This window comes from Salvia hispanica, chromosome 5 (genome assembly GCF_029641045.1).
Source record: "Salvia hispanica isolate PSC_SH4W2 chromosome 5, Shi_PSC_v1, whole genome shotgun sequence".
Lineage (NCBI taxonomy): Eukaryota > Viridiplantae > Streptophyta > Magnoliopsida > Lamiales > Lamiaceae > Salvia > Salvia hispanica.
This window is the reverse complement of record NC_142696.1, coordinates 41,945,111-41,960,047: the sequence shown is the minus strand read 5'-3', so window position 1 is coordinate 41,960,047 and position 14,937 is coordinate 41,945,111. Positions and strand designations below refer to the sequence as shown.

At 37.3% G+C, this 14,937-nt stretch overlaps 1 protein-coding gene across 2 annotated transcripts; it reads left to right on the top strand.

The window, feature by feature from the left end:
* Window positions 1–5,539: 5,539 nt before the first annotated feature.
* LOC125186325 (Pseudouridine synthase family protein) lies at window positions 5,540–10,154 on the top strand. 2 transcript variants are annotated; one of them, XM_048082675.2, is made up of 12 exons: window positions 5,540–5,700; window positions 5,773–5,816; window positions 5,905–5,982; window positions 6,499–6,599; window positions 6,788–6,875; window positions 7,318–7,396; window positions 7,561–7,643; window positions 7,980–8,045; window positions 8,181–8,248; window positions 8,726–8,864; window positions 9,107–9,345; window positions 9,808–10,154. In XM_048082675.2, the coding sequence occupies exons 1-12, from the start codon at window positions 5,604–5,606 to the stop codon at window positions 9,908–9,910; spliced, it is 1,185 nt and encodes a 394-aa protein (XP_047938632.1). In that variant the 5' UTR covers window positions 5,540–5,603; the 3' UTR covers window positions 9,911–10,154. The 2 variants fall into 2 exon arrangements, with proteins under 2 accessions (XP_047938632.1, XP_047938633.1); XM_048082676.2 differs by having other exon boundaries at window positions 5,542–5,700; window positions 8,181–8,237; window positions 8,736–8,864.
* The last annotated feature ends 4,783 nt before the right edge of the window (window positions 10,155–14,937 follow it).

Genomic DNA, 14,937 nt, shown 5'->3' with positions numbered 1-14,937 from the left:
AAAATTATGAGTAAAGGTCAAAATTGGTCCTGAACATGTGCTCATCTTACGATTTTGGTCTTAAATTTTATCTTTTGAATTTTTGCATCCTGAACATTTCAAATCGGGTTACAATTGGTTCTAGACTAACTATTCTGTTAGTTTTTAACGGTCAACGGGTCTAATTCTGATTTTGACCAAATTAGACGGTTAATTACTCCCTCCGTCCCACTTTAGGAGTCTCGATTGAGTTCGACACGAGAATTAAGAAATGTAAAGGAAAGTTGGTGAAAAAAGATAGTGGAATGTGGGTCATATCTTTTTATATTAGTTTTATAATAAAATGTGAGTGGAAAAAAGTTAATGGAATGTGAGGCCTAATACCATTTATAAAATATTTCAACCGGGACTCCTAAAGTGGGATACCCAAAAATGATTAATCGGGACTCCTAAAGTAGGATGGAGGGAGTATGATTTTTTTATTCCCTAATTATTTTAATAAATATTCATTTATTAAAGTCAAGCCATTCGCCCAACGCCATCTTACTCAAATCCGCCACCATCTCCCCTTTAGAGCATTCGCAACGGTAAGCAAAACCGTCGTCCGTCCGTCCGTGCCGCTGGCAAGGACAAGCTCGTCCGCCAATGTATGTCGTCCGTTCGTGCCAGTGGCACGACGCTGCTCTTAAATAAGAGCACGTCCGTGCCGCTGAGCAGCCCTACGTGGCACCATGTGATTGGCCAACGGCTTAGCTGTTGGAAAAATTGATTTTTTTTTTAAAAAAAAAATCGGAAATAATTCGAAATAATACCAAATATTAGAGAAAAAAAATTTGGATTCCCAAAAAATAGAGCCGTTTATGGACGCTTGTTTTTGGGATTTTTTGGATTTTTTTTTAATCCCAAAATCATCTATAAATACACACATTCATCATCCATTTTTCACATCAAATTATCTCTCATTCATATTTTTTTCATACTAAATCATCTATTTTCCTCTCTCACTCAAACCCTCTCTAAAAAATTCAAAAATGGATTTCACCGATCTCATTGCAGAAGTGGAGCGCGAAGAACAAGAATACCAGGAACAACATCATGCTGCCTATGAAGCTTATGTCGCCGCCAATACCCCCGCCCCTCCTCCTCAACCAACTAGATCAAAACGTCGCTACATTTGACGTGATCGGGAGGGAGCCCACGAAAGGCTCGTTGCCGACTATTTTTCCTACCAGCCGTGGTATCCATAAGATTACTTTCGGCGCCGTTTTCACATGTCAAAACGATTGTTTATGCATATTGTCAACACATTGTCCACCCGTGTTGAATACTTTCAATCAGGTAGACGCAACCGGTCGGCAAAGTCTCTTGGCGTTGCAAAAGTGTACTTGTGCCATACGACAACTTGCTACTAAGCAAACGGCTGACCTCTTCGACGAGTATTTGCATGTAGGTGAGTCAAATGGAATCCTATGCCTAAAATTTTTTTGCGACGGCGTTCGTTCTGCTTGCGGCGAGGAATTCCTTCGAGCACCCACCACCGAAGATTATCAACGGTTGCTTCATCTTCACGAAACAGTCCACAGTTTTCCCGGTATGCTAGGCAGCATTGACTGCATGCATTGGAAGTGGAAGAATTGCCTGACTGCTTGGAGGGGACAATACTTAAGCGGCCACAAAGGCGGCGGCCCAACGCTTATCCTTGAAGCAGTCGCCGACTACCGCCTATGGATTTGGCATGCATATTTCGGTGTTGCCGACATCATGTACATGTGTATTGTCTTGCACAACATGATTATAGCTGACGAAGGACCGATGGCGGCTAACTTTTACGACGTGGATGAAGCCAGAAGCTCAACCGCGAGGTCTCCCCCACGCCGAGGTGTGCATACGACGCTGAACGAGAGGATCGAAAGAAGACACACAATGCGCGATACAAGAGCTCACACTGAGCTACAAAAAGATCTAATCAATATTGGGCGAAATTCGGCAACGAGTAGTGAGTCTTTTTAATTTTATGGATTTTAATTATGTAATTTTTAATTTTTAATTATTTTGTAATTTGTAATAGAATTCTTTTTAATGGTGGGATCCTTGAGCTTGTCCTTAGCTAAGAGCACGGATGTGGGTGTTGTGCTCTTAGCTAAGGATAAGGAGTAAAAGTAGCTCCGGGCCCACTTCCGTGCTCTTAGCTAAGAGCACAGATGGGGATGCTCTTACATTCTTCCACTCCAGAGCTTCTCACTTCATCAGCTGCAATATCTGAACTGTTTTCCTTTCCTTCACTCTCCAGTTTTGCTTTTTCATTCTCTGTTTTTCACGAATAGTCTCCACAATCAGCTTCTTCCTCCCCCTTCCCCTGCCTGTCGTAGTCTTTTTGCCCTCGATCAGGCTCAAATCAACTACAGTTTCTTCGACATTGTTTTCCCTCTTCTTCCTCCTAGTGCTTACACCTCTCGATCCTTTGATTTCACTTGGCTCCAAAACATTATCCTCTTCAACATTCAAATCCATGGCCAACTTCAAATTTCTAGTTGAATTTCTAGTCATCCTAGTGCTTATGACTTTATCCTCTTCCACATTCAAATCCTGGACCAAATTCTTACTTCTCGCCGAATTTCTGGTCGTCCACTCGTCCTAGTGTTCGTAATTTTAATAAATGAATACTCCCTCCATCCACAAACAATAGATCTATTGTTGTTCGGCACAGGTTTTAATGTAGAATTGATAAAGTAAGAGAGATGAGGAGAAAAAGTAGGTAAAGCAAGAGAGATGAGGAGAAAAGGTGAGTAAAGTATGAGAAAGGAAAGAAAAAGTGGGAAAAGTATGAGAGATAGACTTTCCATTTTTAGAAAGTGATCTATTTTTTGTGGACGTCCCAAAATGGCAAAAGTGATCTATTTTTTGTGGACGGAGGGAGTATTTATTAAAATAATTAATGAAATAATTAGGAAGTAAGAAATCATAATTAATCAAAATTGGGATTAAACATGTTGACCGTTAAAAACTAATGGAACAATTAGTTCAGGACTAATTGTGATCCGATTTGAAATATTCAGAATGAAAAAATTCAAAAGACAAAGTTTAAGACCGAAATCGTAAACCCTTTTGGCCTTTACTCTAAAATTATTTAATTAATTTATAAACTGGGTGGCATTTATAGGGGATGTAGCTCAACTGGTAGAGCATTCAGTTATTTAGAGCATCCGCAATGGTCGGCTAGCAACCGGCTAGCCGATTCGTCGCGCTGGCCGATCGGCTAGCCGAACCATTGCAGTCGGCCAGCGCAAAATCGGCGAGTGGATCGGCGTGGGCTCGCCGATCGCTCATCGCTGGCCGAAACGCTAGCCGATCGGCTAGCCGCCATTGTGGAGGCCCGATCGGCTAGCGCCGATTTTCGATTTTTTTTTTTAAATCATATATAAACGCGATTTTCGTTTCATTTTCATTTGCACCACTTGTTTTAACGAGTTTTCTCTCTCTCTAACTTTCTGTTCAAGAGCATCATCGAGTGATGGATCACAACAACGAGTCCAGTCCGGCGACGAGCGGCTCTCAGACTCCCACAGTACCCGTGGGATCTGGATGGGGGCAGATGGGCCTGGGATTTAACATCCCTTGGAATCAGATGATGGGGATGATGGCTGGTGCGCCGGGGGGGCGATGGGGGGGAACCAGGGGGTATGCCGGGGGGTATGCCGTGGGGGATGCCGGGCGGCGGGCAGGGGAGCGGCGGGCAGTCAGCGCCCGGGTGGGGGGGTATGCCCCAGATGCAGCAGCAGATGATGCTGCAGCAGATGATGGGGATGATGTGGCAGGGGGGGATACCGGGGGGGATGCCGCACGGTATGCATCCCGGGATGCCGGGGGGGGTGCAGGGGTCACCGGGAGGGGACGCGGTATATCGGCCCTCGCTTGATTTTTTGACGGCTTCGTCTCACACGTCGACCCCGGTGGAGACGCAGTTCTCTGGCGATGACCTTCTGTCATTGCATGATATGGGGATCGATCTCGGGGACGATGATACTCCCGTTCGAGCGACGCCGGCCGCGCCGAGGAAGAAGACGAGGGGGAAGGGGAAGGGCAAGGCGGTCGGCGAGTCATCGCAGCCCACTGCCACTGGCCGGAGGAAGTGGACGGAGGATGAGTACGCCGCGGTGGCCAAGGGGTGGTTGGAGGTGTGCGACGATCCACTGGTTGCGAACAACCAGCGGGTCGTCAACATGTGGGCGAAGATCAGGGCTGCCTATAAGAACCACTGCCCGCACGGGAAGGACTTCAGCAACGAGGAGGTCCGGAAGGGGTGGGAGCGCACCAGGGCCGCGGTGGGCCGTTTTGCGAATTTGTACGCCAACGCCCTCCGTCAGCTCAGAAGTGGGCAGACTGAGGACGACGCCCGGAGGATAGCCGCGAGTCAGTTCCCCTTGGAGGGGAAGTATAAGGAGTTCACCTTCTGGGAATGCTTCTTGTTGCTGAAGGACTCGGAGAAGTTCCGGGCGGGGTGTGACGCTGGGTGGCCGAAGAAGCAGCGACTTAACTATGCGGCGACTACAGCGGCAGCAGCGGCGGATCCCACGACCTCCCCCCGGATGCTGAGGAGTTTCCATCCCCTCCTTCATTTACTGGTCGCCCCCGCCCGGTTGGACAGAAGCGGGCGCAGCGGGCTGCGAGGGGCGGATCCCCCCTATCGCCCCGCGAGGTCCAGTCCTCCGCCCTCCCAGCCGCCCCACTCGAGTACACTCTCCATTCGCGTAACCAAACGCGGGCTCAGATGTTACAGGTCTTCCGAGAGTGGAAGAACGCCACTGACCCCACGGAGAAGAGGTTTCTTTACGAGATGCTCGAGAGCATGCGTGCTGATTTAGAGATCGCGAGGTCACGGCTGGGGGGTTCCGACGTGGGCTCAGATACCACGGGTGGCGGCAGCGGTGGCGGAGACGGCGAGGAGGAGTAGAGAGTGGCGGGGCTCGGGTGTTGAAGCCCTTTTTTTTTTTTAAAAAATCATGTACTTTTTTTTTAAAATCTTTGTACTTTTTTTTTAATGGAATGGATTATTTTTCCCGTATATGTGTCGTAAATTTAATTCCGTATATCGCAATTTTAATTCCGTAAATGTAGTATATTTTGAATTATTTTTATTGCGGCTGGCCTATGGCTGGCCTAAATCTGACGTGGCAGGTGGTTTTTTTAGTGTTGCTGACGTGGCAGAGGAGAGAATGGCTGGCCTATGGCTGGCCTAAGCACCATTGCGGATGCTCTTAGAGTGTATAGGATTCAAATCCCATATCTTTAATTTTTTTATAAATCATTCTTATTTGTTGTGTAATCATTTTTATTTTTTATAATTTCTAAAATGATTGGAAATCAACAATGAGAAGAATTCAATTGAATGTATGTTGTCCTGCAAATATTTTGTTGGAGCATATTCCCGGAGAGAATTTTGTTGCTGACATTGCATACACAAAATTGTATACTCCACTATTTTTCGTTTCTTTTAAAATTTTAGATATATTGAATATTAGCATGGGCCACGCATTGGGCTCTAATTTCAATCTTAGAAAAAAAACATAAACAAGAATTCATACTTTTTGAATGAAGATGAAAGAGGATTTTGTAAACCTAATGGTATGAAGAGAAAGAGGAGGCAACCAGACGACACCATGGACATCGTCTGGCAAACTCCCGCCAATCCTCCTCATCGCCAAGACTACATTTTCCGCCACGGTAATTCTACGCCCAAAACCCCCCACTTTTTTCTTCAATCAAATGCACTCATTTGCTTCTGTAATTCAATAGGAGTAAGATATGTGAGGCCCTACTATTTCGAGTTCATTTCACATGTGAGTCTGCTGCAAACGTTGGTGTTTCGTATACTCTTTACAATTGCTTACTACTTATTCAACTGCAAGCTGGATTGAATGTGTGCAGGCAAAGAATAGATGGGCGGGGAAGACGATTGTCGATTTGTTTGCCGATGAATTTAAAGGCCGACCTCGCGATTACTATGTAACTAACTTATAATTTTTCCTTTGTTCAAATTTAATTTGGCTTCTTTGTGCTAATTGCCCTCTTAATTACCAATTTTTCTACTAATATGTATGACATGATTGGAAATAATCTACCTAATTTGTTGATGTTGTGTTTGTCTTGTCACTAATGTGAACTTCACTTCATTATAGGAGTACTCTTTTATATGGTACTCGAATATAAATTGAGCCAAAAAAATACTTCGTCTTTTTTTTCGCTAGAGTTGGTTTGCAATGATTCTTGGATCTGTAAGGTTCCACCCTCACTCCCGGACTGTTGATCTCCATGTGGGATATAAAAGATTATGTGCATTTAATTTTTCTGTTGGTTTGTAATGCTTTGTTATTATTGCCATACTTATCAAATAAATTATAATTTTGAATAACCCTGAGTTTGCAAAATGCTTTACATTAATTCTCGAGGATGGGATATGTGGATCATGTAACATTCACTTGTTTGCACAAGTAAGTGGTTTATGCCATAAGTCAATGACAGGTGTCTGCAGTGAAAACTGGACGCATACAAGTTGATGGTCAGAAAGTTCCTATATCATATGTAGTTAAGCCATCCCAAAAAATAAGCCATTTTCTGCATAGGTAATAATTTTGAGCCTTTTACTCATAGACATTTAGTGGATTTTGTGGTTTTATATTTGGAATCATTAATACTCTGTAACCTTTTCTTATCATTTACTGTAATACTGTTACCATTTCGCCTTCTTTCTGTTTAACTGTTATGGTGAAATTGTACTTAGACAGTGTAATTAATATTCTGAAGGTTGTAGGCATGAACCACCAGTTATGGCTATGGATATCCAGATTCTCCATACAGAACCAGATGTTGTAACTGTTTACAAGCCTGCAACAACTCCTGTAAGTGACTTCTACTGATAAGTTGGTTTCCATTTACTGACTTTCATTCCCTGGTTGAGTTGGGTAGTAATATGATAAGTTGGTGGCAATAATAGGGTATTTTTATTTATGTAAGCGGATGTTAGTTGATAACTGTAGGCTCTAATGATGTGGTTTGATTCTCATTGATGAAATGATTAATAAGTGTCACACAAAGTGATCTGGAGGGTTGAAAACTGCAAAAAAAGACTCATATTTGGTTCCCTTCTAGCTCTCTTCAGACTCATTCAGCTAAATATTTCTTGCTCAAATCCTTGTTTTCAGAAACTCAGTAATATTTAAGTGCTGTGATTGAGCGTGACTAGATCATTGATATTTTGGGTTTCTGATTAGTTCATTATGGCTATTCTTTTTATGTTTTTGATCAAGTGGGTTGACTGAAATGGAACTCATTGCTATTTAGGTGCATCCATGTGGACAATATAGGAAGAACACAGTTGTTGGTATTCTTCAAGCAGAGCATGACCTGGCACCCCTATTCCGTATCCTACTTTTCATTGATTGGACTAATATGGAGAATTTTTGTAATTTATCTACATGATTACACCCATGAAATTGCTAGTTGCTACACCATTTGTTTTTCTCTCTCTCCTACTTCATCTGTAAGTTTAGATTCTTCTTGGTATCCTTGACATTCAAATACCAGCAATTCATCGATTAGATCGCTTGGTCTCTGGACTTCTTATAATAGCTAGAAGTGCTTCCAAGGCTGATAGTTTCAGACAACAGGTTTGCAAATTTGGGCTTATGTATATAGTATATTGAGAACAAATTAGTTAGTCTGTCTTAATTTGCGTTTTAAAGAATGTCGTATGATTTAAAAGCTTAAACCTTCAGAGTGGAAGTCTTTCAAAAAAATTAAACAATTTACCTGATACAGTGATACTTCTTGCCATTTGTGGCTTTTATATGATATTGAATAACCATATTAATTCTAACCTGTCAATGAAGAGAGCAATTTACTATTTGATAACCTGAACAACATGCATACCGCTACCATATGACGCAAAGGAGTTGGATGATCACATTCTGATGCATGCTACTCTTGCATCTATTTTCCTTTAGATTGAATCAGGAGAAGTCAAGAAACAGTATATTGCAAGAGTGACAGGAGTTTTTCCTGAGGATGAGGTACTTAACTGCACGTTCTTATTGACTTATAATTTTCCTTGTTAAATAAACCTAATCTTTCGGAAGGATTTAATATGACATACATGTTGTATCATAAGTTCTAATATGACATACATGAATTTTTTTAATGTGCAGCAAGTTGCTGATGTCAATGTCAACTATAATGCCCGAGAAGGAAGGAGCACGGTTGAGGTGATAATTAAGTATTCCTCATCCCTGTTTTATGGTTTTGAAGTTGTATATTGATCTTTGTTTGCGAAAAGATTAGCACACTGCAAATGCACGAGTGCATTGTGTAGTGTGTACAGTAGAAAACAAGGTTGTATCAACGTAGATTGAAGAAATCAAACAACAGATTACTGCTATCAAATTGCCTTTTGCTATCTAGACTATAGAACTAGGTTTGTGAATAAATTCCAAAGCAATAGTAAGGTGTCAATTAAAATCTAACTAGCAAAAGGCTTAGGGAAAATCAAATAGGAGAAAGTTATTAGATTTCAATGGATGCATCAAGCTCAAACTTTCTAAACTACATGGTGTAGTACTATCATTTTTTCTTGTTTTTGTTTGCCCATCTTATTACATTTATCTGGTAGCATATCTAAAATTGTATGTGCCAAATGCACCAACTGTTTTTATTACATCGTAGTTTTAGCACCTGGAAGTATCATGCCTTTTAGACTTATGCAGGTAGAAAATGGTCCAACTGGGAACAGTTCTGCGAAAGGGAAGTCCGCTTGTACCAAATTTACTAGAGTTAGTACCAATGGAACAGAAAGCATTGTTTTATGTGAGCCAATCACCGGCAGGACACATCAGGTAAAAAGACTCATACTGCCAACTGAAGTGTCTCTCATTTTAACATCTCTGATAATTGAAGGAAGTATATTTTTTAATAATTACATATGCATGCTAAAATTGTTTCGTATAAAGGTTTTAATTAATGATCGACATGGGCAGTAACTTAAAACTATGGTTGAAAAACATGTTCACTTTTTTCATTTTCCCATCACAATATTTATACTGTGTTTTTTTGTAACATCAAAGTTCCTCTCTTTCAGATACGTGTTCATCTGCAGTATCTGGGGCATCCCATAGCTAATGACTTTCTCTATCTATCGGAAAGTGTTCCTCATCGTTCTATTGAAGGATTGAGTGCTGATAGAGCTGCAGCAAACCCAGGACTTCCCTTAAAGGTCAATCATTGTGAGATTAATGAGTCTGGTTCTGAAGATGAGTGTGCTGAAGATTTCAACATCGATCCTATGTGTACCAACTGCCCAGATTTGCCACCCAAAGGGTGAGAAACCGTTCTTGAATGGTGCAATGATGTTTTTCTATAAGCTCCGACATTTCACTGTTTTAAAGATTTTATTGCCTCTTTGAGTGATCTTTTTTAAGATTTTATTGACTTAACAATGACTGGTCATGATGTGTTTTTTTTGCAATATGTATATGATATAGGTTATGGATCTCTTTCAAAACAAAAGCTAGTGCATCAATCTGACTAATGCTATGTCTTAGTTGATTTTCTTTTTGTATGATATTCATTGCATTACAATACAATGGATTGAAAGGTCTCATAGATGATATACAATATATCTTACTATTCTTAATTGTTGAAAGTGCTAGCTCCTTTTACTTGGTTGAATGACTTAACTGCTCTTGCTGAAAAAGTTACTCTTTTCCTTGAATTTTTAATGCACTGGATCTCTTTACATGGCTGGGAAATCAATTGACGCCTACTGTTTTTAAAATGCAGATATGATATACATGAAGCAGGTCTGTGGCTGCATTGTATTAGATACTCGGGCCCTGATTGGACGTACGAGTGTCCATATCCAAAATGGGCATCTCTTAGTTAGTTCTTTTTGTTTGTTTTTCTTTACATATTTGCAGTTGATAGAATGAGTCAGTTAATGAAGGAACTGAAATCTGTCAACGTAGCTATGATAGTGTAATCACAAAATTTTCCTCTTAGAATGACCTTAATGTAAAACTTCTGTATCTGTATACAAGCTCCATACATAGATATCCAAAAGATATACTCATTCAGATGCTTAGAATTTTCGAACACTTCAGAGAATGCCATGCTTTTGGGTGTCCCAACTCTCTCTTGTTATATTTGACAGATCACAGTTATGGTTGACATGGTAAAACAGATTAGTTAATTGACGAAACAGGTTTATTCACTCACTGCTCATATAAGTGTGGCATAAGCATATATCCACTTGTCTCCATCCATTCTGCACAGTTGGATTTGAACTTCTCTTCATTTTACATACATGTATCAATCTACTCCAAGAATTCAAAATACTGGGAAAATCCTTAAAACAATTAAGCCTATGGAGTGTTTAGAAACTTTTGATTTATTTCAGTTTACACGATTGGTTTTTCTCATTTTTTCCCTTCAACACTATCTCACTTCATGAGTTTCATGTACGTGTGCTTATAATCCTTCGTTATGAAATTCCAATCAACGTTACCAGCCAGTGTCACAGGTTTTGCTGATCATAATGTAGTGGATTACAGAGTCTAGTGAAGATAAAAGGAGCTTGTATGCAAAGCTCATCAACTAAAGCAAGGTATGGCCCATATTTCTCAGATATAACCTAGAGATGCGTTGATTACAGATGCAAGTTGCTTTCCTAAGAAAAGAATATCCAACTCCAAAAGCATTGGTCTACTCATTTTACTTGTTCTTACAGATATAGAAGATTCCTGTTTTAAATCTGGATGGATACTCCATAGTTGAGCAATATCTTCACTTATGTCTAGATACTTACCTATTCCTATTTAGATTGTGGGCCTATCTTGAAGTTCAATTATAACCACTTTCTAGTCACTGAACACCCACACAGAATCTCAATCTATTTTACTTTTATTTCCCTCTGTTTTCTTAGGTGCTAATAGTTGATCAGGTGTAGCTTCTGTATAATCTAACCTTTTTAAAAACTTTATTTTGAATTTTCAAAACTTAGGACATTTTTTATAAATAAAGGTTGTAGCTTTGAGTGTAAGGCCATCCACAAAAGTGTCTTTTATTCATATCCTAACAGACTCTTATCTACATTATTTATGAGCTCACGCCACTTTTTACCTTATCTCTTAGTCAAGAAAGAGACAACACCGGCAACGTTCATTTCTTAACCATTTCTTCTTTTAATTATTCATGGTTTCCACTAATTCTTTTTTATATCATGTTAAAATACTGTATTAATTGAAATAATTCATTAAAAAATCAAAAAGTGCATTATAAATTCTTAAAAAGCAAAGAGTGAACTACATAAATGGTACCAGATCTTTCACTTTCGGACATAAATGGTACTTGATCTTTATTTTATATCGTTTTTGGTACCCCGTGACAAAAATAATCCTAGGTACCAAACATGTGATTTTTTTGTTATGGAAGATATTTTTGTAAATTTCAATTAAATGATACCAAACATTTGATTTTTTTTGCCTTACTTTCTTATTTCTTTTTTCTTCTTCTTTAGTTTCTTCTTTTTTTTTAGTGAGTACTTTTATCTTCCCTTTTTTTATCTCCTTAGTTTATGTTTCCTCTTTTTTCTCTTCTCTTCTTTTTCTTCTTTCTTTTTAGTGCTTTATACATACATCTAATTGCATTCATAATATAAATCATAAACAAAACACTTAATTAAATTAATTATTTAAAGTAATTAAATTAATTGAATATTTTTATTAAAATATTTTATATTCATTTTAGGGTTGAAACACCTAACTAAATATATTAAACTCTTTATATCATTATGAATACAATTCACAATTTTAAATTTTTATTAAGACTATATTAATTAGTTATTAATTTAATATAAAATAATAATAATTATTATATATGATATGATTCATAATTTTAAATAAATTATACTATAACTATTTATTAATTATTAGTATTATATCAGTAATATAACTATAATAATTAAATATATTTATAACTATAGGGAGGTGATCAATTGCTAGCTAATTAACAATACAAAACTAAGACCAATTTTTAACTATTAGATTAGGAGATCTAGTGGTTGATATAATGTCAGGTGTATTATACTCTCCGTCCCTGAATAAGAGTTACTAATTTCCATTTTGGTCCGTCCCCAATTAAGAGTAGCACTTCACTTTTACCATAAATGGTAAGTAGGTCTCACATTCCACTAACTCATTTCACTCACATTTTATTATAAAACCAATATAAAAAAGTGGGTCCCACATTCCACTAACTTTTTCAACCAACTTTTCTTTACATTTCTTAAAATCCGTGTCCGGTCAAAGTACTACTCCTAATGGGGGACGGAGGGAGTATTTTAAATTTAAATAATTACTCCCTCCGTCCCACATTTGGAGTCACTTATTGTTATGGCTCGGATTTTAAGAAAGAGTTGGAGTGTGTAATAAATGGAGTGAGATGGTGGAGTGTGTAATAAATGAAGTGAGATGGTAGAATGTATAATAAATGAAGTGAGATGATGGAGTTGGTTGAAGGTGGGTCCCTTTTGACTTTTGATTTTTGTTTTGATTTATTTTAATGTAGATAATGACATTTTTATGTAATTTTAATGAAGAATGGGGTAAAATTGTATGACCAAATATGGAAAATTCTAAAAGTGACTCTTAAACTGGGACAGACTTTTATGGTAAAAAGTGACTCTTAATTTGGGACGGAGGGAGTATTAAAATAAATTAAAGGGTATTAATGTCAATCTCCTCTTATTAAAATTATTCTAAAACTTAAAATTTACGTAACTCTCTCAATTTAAATTATATTTTTGCAAAAAATATACTCCCTCCGTTCCGCGGTAGTTGGGTTATTTTGCCATTTCGGTAAGTTCTATATTAGTTGAGTTATTTCCTTTTATAGCAAAAGTCAACACATTTCTTATCTCTTACTTTACTCTCTCTTAATTTCTTCTTTCTTTATCTCTCTACCTTTTTCACTTTTTTACTTTATTCTTCCTTTATTTAACCCACTTAACACAATTTTTCTTAAATCCCGTACCGAAAAGAAACTCCTCTACTACCGCGGAACGGAGAGAGTATCAAATTAAAGGTAATTTTATAAGGATTCCAACGAGATCTCAATTGCATATATTCCGACGATGTTCGAATGATGAAATTTGATGATTTTTATTTCAATTTTCGTATATGTTGATGATTTTGATGAAATCTCAATATAATGCATGTGAAATCTCAATAAAACTGGGTTGATGTTTTCATGTATTTGTGTTGAAATACTAATGTTTGTTGATATTTGTAATACACTATGTTAATATAAAAAAAAACACGAAAATTATGATAGAATGATGAAATTTGATGATTTTTATTTCAGTTTTCGTGTATGTTGATGATTTGACGAAATCTCAATATAATGTATATAAAATCTCAATATTATGCATGTAAAATCTCAATATAATGAATGTGAAATCTTAATAAATCTGGATTGATATTTTTGTGTACTTGTGTTGAAATACTCATGTCATGTTAATATAAAAAAAAAACACAAAAATTATGATATGATAACAAAATGACGATCTTACCTTTTGTTGATATTTGTCTTCTATTTATTGAGATTCGTAAGATTTAATCTTATCCACTCATTTTAAAATCTAAGGTTGGAGATTTGGTCTTGATTTTGGATTATAATGCTATAAGCAATTGAAGATGACCCACTAACTATAATTATAATTATAATTAATTATATTTGAATGATATTAAAAAATAATTTAATTATTAATTTATAACATCAAAATAATAATATTACTATGAATTAATAATAATAGTATAAAGAGAAGATATTATAATATAACTTTTGGTACTAGTTTTGCGTATGTCTAAATTATCCTTTATGACACAAAATAGAAAAATGTATTTGTTTAGAGGGCAATTTTGGGTGAAAATTGCATCAAGTACAAAAAATGTGATTTATAGGTAAAAAAAACGATATAAAATAAAGATCAGGTACCATTTATGTGCGAAAGTGAAATATCATATACCATTTGTGTAGTTCACTCAAAAGTAAAATTGCATGATTAAAATCATAAATTAAATATTACTCCCTATGTTCCAAGGAAGATGACACATTCCTTGAGCAGCACATGATTTTATATAGTGTTATTTTGTGTGTTAGTGGAAAGAATAAAGTTTTCATTTTTAGTAGTGGAGGAGACAAACTAAAAAGGAAATTGAGTCTTCTTCGGTAGGACCAGAAAGAGTACATAATTAAAATTCTAAAAGTTAAAAAGTATACAAAAGACATCTTAATAATTGTGGCGACGATGACACTCTTGAGACGAGTCACCTGCATCAATGTCGCACGATGCCTCGTCTCGGCGAGCACAGTTGTGAATGCTCTAACTAATCTTGGTTTTAAATTGGTCAAATCCCCTCTACAAACATTTGATTTCAGTTTCCTTCAAACCGAATGTACCAGCAAGAATTTACAAGTACTTCTCATATTTCAAAAATAGTGTTGTCAATTCGAGTGCTAATCCTCACTAGGCAGACAAACAGAATATTCTTTTTTACTTGTTGAGTATCTTAATAAAAGTATTTTTGCCCCTTTGTGATTTCGTTTACAGTCAAGGTCTAAATTAAACTCTAAATTGCCACATGTTTTTTCTTAATTTAGTAGTACTACATACTAGTTTTTTTGTTGTTTCTATCATATGTTGGTGCCCGTATGCGAGTGCATCACAATCCACAATATTTCCTGTTTCGAAGTTTTTATAGTGTAAATTTTTTGTTCTTTCTATGATCACACTATTTAACGACCGTTTTCCTCAATTCTAAAAATCAATTTTCAAGTCGTTAGTCGTGAGGATGTTTGGACTGGTCACGCAAATGTATATAAAGTAAAAGTCAAAACCCAAATTGGAATAGC

What these genes read in the sequence shown, in the direction of transcription:
- LOC125186325 (XM_048082675.2), top strand. Translation starts at nt 5,604, where the DNA reads ATGAAGAGAAAGAGGAGGCAACCAGACGACACCATGGACATCGTCTGG. An exon ending in GCCGACCTCGCGATTACTAT is followed by an intron (nt 5,983 to 6,498) that starts GTAACTAACTTA and finishes AGTCAATGACAG; the next exon opens with GTGTCTGCAGTGAAAACTGG. An exon ending in TCACCGGCAGGACACATCAG is followed by an intron (nt 8,865 to 9,106) that starts GTAAAAAGACTC and finishes CCTCTCTTTCAG; the next exon opens with ATACGTGTTCATCTGCAGTA.